The sequence below is a fragment of the Maylandia zebra genome, linkage group LG10 (genome assembly GCF_041146795.1).
Source record: "Maylandia zebra isolate NMK-2024a linkage group LG10, Mzebra_GT3a, whole genome shotgun sequence".
In the NCBI taxonomy this organism is placed as follows: domain Eukaryota; kingdom Metazoa; phylum Chordata; class Actinopteri; order Cichliformes; family Cichlidae; genus Maylandia; species Maylandia zebra.
The window spans coordinates 32,963,850-32,971,309 of NC_135176.1; the positions used below are offsets into that span (position 1 = coordinate 32,963,850).

The 7,460-nt window shown below is 44.8% G+C and overlaps 1 protein-coding gene across 1 annotated transcript; it reads left to right on the forward strand.

Moving 5' to 3' along the window:
• Positions 1-2,129: 2,129 nt before the first annotated feature.
• LOC143420649 (uncharacterized) lies at positions 2,130-3,248 on the forward strand. The gene has a single exon (XM_076888786.1). It carries the CDS (start codon positions 2,130-2,132, stop codon positions 3,246-3,248), a length of 1,119 nt encoding a protein of 372 aa, XP_076744901.1.
• The last annotated feature ends 4,212 nt before the right edge of the window (positions 3,249-7,460 follow it).

Genomic DNA, 7,460 nt, shown 5'->3' on the forward strand with positions numbered 1-7,460 from the left:
CGCCTGTGGAGACGGCTTATGGTTGAGAAATGAACATTCAATGCACGGGCGACAGATCTGGTTGACATTCCTGCTGTCAGCATGCCAATTGCACGCTCCCTCATTGCTTGTGGCATCTGTGGCATTTTGCTGTGAGACAAAACTGCACATTCCAGGGTGGCCTTTTGTTGTGGGCAGTCTGAGGTACACCTGTGCACTACTCATGATGTCAGATCAGCATCCTGATGTGGCACACCTGTGAGGTGGGATGGATTATCTCAATATAGCAGATGTGCCCACTACCACACATTTGGACTGATTTGTGACCACTGTTTGGGAGGGATGGTTATATTGTGTATCTGGAATGAATTTTAGGTCTCTACGTCCATCCCATGGGGAATGGGAGCAGTAACAAAGGTGTTGCGTTTATATTTTTGTTGAGTGTACTAAGAGGAGAACTAAGGGTGACAGAGCTTTTGCCACTGTGGTACCGAGACTGTGGAACTCTCTCCCCCAAACATTAAGAACTGTGGACTCAGTAGCTGTTTTTTAAAAAACAACTCAAAACTCGCCTTTTTAAAACTGCTTTTGGTTAATTTTTTGCCTGTTTTATTTTGTCTTTTTAAATCTATCTTGTAATCTTGTGACTTGTAATCTTATATGCAGCACTTTGTGATTCTGTCTTGAAAGGTGCTATATAAATAAAAATTTTATTTATGTATTTTTTTTAAGACTCGTTGTAGCGGCTCCCCAAGTTCAGCAGCACACACCTTTAGCATCCTAGGACACACCTTGTCTGGGCCTGCTGCCTTCCTGGGGCGAAGCTTCCTCAGTTGTCTCCTGACCTGGTCAACTATGACACTGGGAGTGGATTGGAAAGGGGGGGGGGGGGGGGGGGGGCTGTCATGCTGTTTAGAGAGGGGTTGGAGGAGGAGGAGGGGGTGTCATAGTGTCAGGGAGGGGGGGGGGAGCGAGGAGGGTACGAGAGTAGGGAGAGGGCTCTGTAGTAAAGGTGAGGGTGGGGGGGTTGTGGGCTGGTCAAACCTGTTGAAGAAGTTGTTGAGTTCGTTTGCCTTCTCCACGGTCCCCCCCACTGTGCTGTTCTTGATGTTGTGGCCTGTGATGGTTTTCACGCCGTTCCAGACTCCCCTCATATTGTTCCTCTCCAACTTCTGCTCCACCTTCCTCCTGTAGGTGTCCTTTGCTTCCCTCAGGCAGCGTTTTACCTCCCGCTGTGCTGCTTTCATCTCCTCCTTCACTTCGCTCCTGAAGGCCTTCTTCTTCATGTTGAGGACAGCTTTCCCTATCCTAATAACAAACCCACTGTTTGCTATAGGGCTTTGGAGCGTGATGTCACAGGAGGCGGGCCACGCCCCCCGCCGCCATGACAGTAGGCCAGACAAAGGATACAGCTTCAGCTATGGTTCGTACGTGTTGTGTAGTCGGTTGCAACGTTAGATCTCACGATCGTGAAGGCAAGAAACTGGATAATGGGCTATCTTTTCATCGTTTTCCATCCTGGCGGCAACGTGAGGGATCCCATGTATCCGATATCACCAAACAAAGACGGCAGGCATGGATTGCAGCGGTGAGACGAGCGGATATCGAGTTCCGTGCAATCCCCAGCTTTTTGTTGGTTTGCTCACGGCATTTTCTTTCCGGTGAGTTCTAAATTAATTCATATCACTATTAAAAGGCTTTTAGTAATTTTTTTTCAATGCGCTGCAGTCATAGATAATGAGATAAAAGATGCTAATGTGTGATGCTGCAGAACCACGTCATGTCGACTGAGTAGCTTTTGATTTGGCATAATTGCAGGCAAACCAGCATATGAAATGGATGTAACAAATCCAGACTGGGCACCAACACTGCACATGGGGCACGACGACAAACCTGTGTCAGACTCGGAGCGGCACGCAAGGCGTACGCAACGGAAGCGAAAAAGAGCACCCATTGCAGGTAACCCCCCCCCCCTCTAAAAACATACTAAATTGCTCTTATGGTACACTAATCCGCACATAACTTAAAGATGAATCACACACCTGTCATTGGAATATTGGTGTACATTAACCTTTTGTCTATGCACTATTTTTATCTTACAGGCTTGATGTTCGATGAAGGTCTGACAGAAGAACAACAACAAAATAACCATGACATGCAGGCAGTGGACAGCAGTTGGACAAGTGGAGGTTGACGTACCAGCTGCAAATGTGGACAGTGGTGATGGGAGTGACAGCGTCACGGAAGCTGAAGGGCAGACGAAGGATTGTGTGTACAGTCAACAGGGCAGAGCAGAAATAAACCGGCTGTTGGAGGAGAACAGACTGCTTCGAGCACAGTTGCAAAAGACAGAGCTGAATGAAACTTTCTTAAAGGACAATACCGAAAAAGTAAGCTATTACACTGGACTTCATTGTTATGCTGTCTTGATGTCCCTCTTCAACACTGTCAAAGATTTCCTGCCAATATCGAAGACACTGAGAGGTTTCCAAATGCTCTTACTCACACTGATGCGTCTGAGACTTGATCTTCCAGTCCAGCATCTTCGTCATCTATTCGATGTGTCCCACAAAACACTGTCTTCTGTCTTCACCGATACCATTAATGTTTTGTATGCCCGCTTAGGAGCACTGGTGCACTGGCCTGAGAGGCACTGTCTGCAGGCAACAATGCCTCCACAGTTTACTGAAACTTTTGGAAAACGAGTAGCCATCATTGTTGACTGTTTTGAGATTCGAACAGAAAGACCATCTAATTTAAAGGCACGTGCACAAACATACTCTCATTACAAGGGTACACACACCATAAAATACCTCATCGGGATTACACCCCATGGAGCTATTTCTTTCATTTCCAGGGGATGGGGGGGTCGTGCATCAGATAAACACATCACAGAGAGATGTGGCATTCTTCAAAGGCTGTTACCAGGGGACGTAGTATTGGCTGACAGAGGCTTTGACATCAGAGATGCTGTAGGAATGATGTGTGCGGAGGTCAAGATTCCAGCTTTCACAAAAGGCTACTGTCAACTTGATGCAAGGGACGTTGAACAAACGAGAGCAACTGCCCACCTGAGAATTCATGTTGAGCGAGTAATAGGTAGTTTGCGCAATACGTTCAAAATGTTACACACTACAATGCCAATCCGATTACTCTTATCATGTGAGGCTGAAGACACAACATTTCTTGATAAGATCGTTAAGGTTTGCTGTGTTTTTGTTAATATGTGTTGTTCCAAACCAGGGCCAAATGACACTTGCTCCTGTTGAGTATTCTTAAAGCTGTTTTTTTGGATGTACAGTACATTGTAAATAGTTGTACTATGTGTGAAGTTGTTTTAATAAAACAAAAAAGAATAGTGTATTTGTTTGTTTTTCTTTATTATAGATCTATTCACATGTACACAGCAATCACATAAAAATGAAATGCAAACTATTTACATCACACCACACAGCTGTCATCAATCTTTAACCACAACATGAAACATTACAGGCTATTTAGAGCAGCACGTTGTTTCCAGAAGTATTTCCCAACAAGTTCAGGAAGGCACACTTTACGAAAGAAGTCTTGTGCTTGCTTTAAGCGCGGTTTCCAGAAATCCACAGCAGGGAAGACGCGAATCACAGCAAGGTCTCTCTGTGTCCACACAACGAGGTCACAAAGATGCACGCAATTTTTTCAAAGTACTGTCTCTTGGCGTCTGGGCACAATCGGTCGCGATAAAGCCCTTTGTCTTTTGCACTGATTTTGAGCATGGTTCTGGCAGTCCCGAATCCAACACTCCACACTTTATGCACAATAAACAAAGGAGCATAGCGCGACAATTTCTGTTCAGCACCAGACTTGCTTGTAACCTATATCACCAATTATGTTATGGAAAATGACGCATTAACTACTACAGCAGACTGACCTTTGTGGAAATGCTTGGAGCAGACTAACCTGTGAGCTGGAGGGTCCTGGGACGTTATATTTGATCTTTGAATGGCTGCAATCCAGACCATCCGTCGCCTGTTTGTCACTTCGGAAACATGGCTCGAACAATTTCTCTTCAACGACGTAATCCGATAACTTTACCCGTCGGCTTCCCGTGGCTGTCATGCGACCGGCTATTGCAGTTAATAATACAACAGCTTCTTGCCATTTTTGTGTTTCTTTTTATCGCTGTGTAACTGATTTTAATTGAAAGCCTGCGTGTGCTAGTACCTCTTGCCACGAGTTCCCAGAATCCTTTGCGGTTTTACCCCTGAATGACGTCACATTTTCAATCTCTATATAATATGTATGTTAAATTTTATATTTGGGGTGAAATATCAAGTCTTTTCAAGTAAACCGGTTCAAGTCCAATTCAAGTCCCAGGTCATTGGTGTAAAAGTCCAAGTCAAGTCACAAGTCTTAGAACGTTTTTTCAAGTCAAGTCTAAAGTCATAAAATTAATGACTCGAGTCTGACTCGAGTCCAAGTCATGTGACTCGAGTCCACACCTCTGTCTTACAGAGAAAGGAGCAGACACTAGGTGAGGTCACGGAGATACGAGGATCCTTGGCAGCAGAAGCCGAGACTGCCAAGATAGCAATTGGGGTCAAGGGTTGTAGCACCCTCAAGGATTGACGTACGCACGATGTAGTTATAAAACAGGGTTTATTCTGGTCTTGGCAACCCGTGAGAACTGCTCACGGACAAAACATTAAAACAAAAACATCACATCAAAATGCGCTCTTGTACGTAATGTCAATCAATCAAAAAATCCTTAATTACAGAAAATAAACCATTTAAAATACACAAACCTCGTGAGCTGACATCCAGGAGGTGCTAAATAGTCCTTTATGGCCTTATTGCCTTATCTTCCATCTTCTTCATCAATTATTTTCACTCTTTAAACAATATTTTCTCCATGTGTGGAGCTAACTGTGAGTTGCAGCATGCAGACACCATGTGCGCTAGCAAAAGAAAAGTGGCTGGGTGGAGACCCAAACAGCAAAGCTGTACCCTACACAGTTCACCACCAGACGGCGCAAAGGAACAAAATCCAGACATACAGCTTAACAAATATCAAATGCAACAAACATCAAATGCAACAAACATCAAATGCAAAAGACCGTTACAAGGGTCATGCCATTTGGGCTCCTGCTAGTCACCTCGTGAGGATTCTAGAACCACAGCAATAATCATGAAGGGGGTTGGTGGAAATCCAGAAGCACTGCACCAAAGAGGCCAGAGGTCCTGACTTGGCTGAGTCAGAAAAAATCCCGGACCTCAGGGTATTCCACCCCTGAGTTTGAAGTGATTAAAAAGAATAAAGTATTGCCTATGAACTAATGAACGGCTTTTGAATGAACTATCGTGAATTATCCTTTAAGCAGAGTGCGGTGGAGAATTGTTTTCCGCTTCCATCAGAATGACTGTCTTCTGAATGGGTCTTTCCAGGTGCACAGGTTTGGAGGTACGTTTTCCTGCTCTATCCAGGGTTGGATCACTCAGCAGCAATTTCACCTTCCTCACTTTTCCATCCTTTCCAGGATACACTTCAATGATCCTTGCCAACTTCCACTGGTTGCGTGGAGTTATCTCATCCTTCAGGAGGACAACATCATTGATCTTAGCATTTCTGTGCTCTTTGGTCCACTTCTGTCTGCCTTGAAGATTTAACAAATACTCCTTTTTCCACCTTGTCCAGAAAGTGTTGGCAAGTAGTTGAACACGACGCCACCTCTTACGGAGATAAAGATCTTCTTTCACAAACCTTCCTGGAGGTGGAGAGATGATTGTGGACTTCATGGTTAGTATGTGATTCGGTGTTAAAGGTTCTGGGTTTGATGGATCACATAGTTGGTCAGTAGTCAATGGTCTGCTATTAATCACTGCCATGACTTCATACAGGAATATCCTCAGAGAGGAGCTGTCGAGTTGTTTGGCTGATTGTTCCAGAATGGACATGAGAACACTTCTTATGGTGCGAATTTGTCTTTCCCAGACACCACCCATATGACTAGACGCTGGGGTGTTCATGAGAAACTCACAGTCCAGTTTCCCTAGCTTGGCTTGATCCATTTCCTTAAATGCTCCAATAAACTCATTTCTAGCGCCGACAAAATTCGTGCCTTGATCGCATCTTATCTGGCGAACTGTACCTCTGATGGCCATGAATGCACGTAAGGAGTTGATGAGGGAATCTGTAGAGAGATTGTCAAGCATTTCAAGATGCACTGCTCTGGAGCACATGCAAGTGATTAGCAAGCCATAATGCTTTAGCTCCTTGCGGCCTTCTTTGACATAAAAAGGACCAAAGCAGTCCATCCCACAGTAGGTGAATGGCGGTGTGGTCTCCATCCGATCCTCTGGGAGGTCTGCCATCTTCTGCTGCTCTGTGCACCTTCTGAACCTTCTGCATTTTACACATTTATAGATGTAAGATGACACAATCTTGCTGCATCCAAGAATCCAGAATCCGTTAGCTCGAAGTTCATTCATGGTGATCCCTCGTCCTTGATGGTATGTCTTCTCGTGATAATGTTTGACCAGTAATGCCGACACGTGACTGTCTCTTGGCAGGATCGCAGGATGCTTGACATTGGGGTGCAAAGCTGCATGTGTTAAGCGTCCGCCTACCCGAAGAATGCCTTGGTCATCAAGAAATGGACATAACTTGTGTAACTTGCTAACCTTGTCTTTCATCTGCATCACATCATGATGTTGCAAGGTTCTTATTTGCTGAGCAAAGGCTGTTTCTTGAACCATCTTTATGATTGTTAACTCTGCTTCCTTTCTCTCTTGTAGGCTACTGATGTCGTGTGATCTACTCTTGTGATCCTTTGCTTCTTTCACATAGCGCTTGAGTCTAGCAACTGCCTTAATCATCCTTGACCAGTGGGAAAACTTGTGTAAGCGATCTAACAGTGACCTTTGTTCCTCCCCTTGTATCTTGTGGACTTGAACCTTCTTAACCTCCGGGTCACTGGTTGATAACTTTCCCACCTTAATTTCTCCACTGGGTATGACCTTCTGCCAAAGGAGGTCTGGGCCTTTGAACCAGTTTGATGCTACAAGTTGTTCTGCTGTGAGACCTCTTGAGGCGTGGTCCGCCGGATTATCTTCGGAAGGTACATACCTCCATTGGGTTGAATCTGTACTTTGTTTGATGCGTTCCACTCGGTTTGAAACAAACACATGAAATCTTCTGGCTTCATTGCTGAGGTATCCGAGTACCACCTTCGAGTCAGTCCAATACCTTTCTTCTGAAATTTCCATTTCCAATTCCTTTTTCAGCATGTCACCAGTGCGCACAGCAACAACGGCCGCCGACAACTCAAGCCGAGGTATAGTTGTGACTTTGGTTGGTGGAACTCTTGATCTTCCCATCACCAATGGGCAGTGGACTTCACCAGTTGTGCTTACTGCTCTGAGGTAAGTGCACATTCCATATCCAGATGCACTTGCATCAGAAAAATGATGAAGTTCGTAGTGGTGTGCCTTGAAGTTCGAAG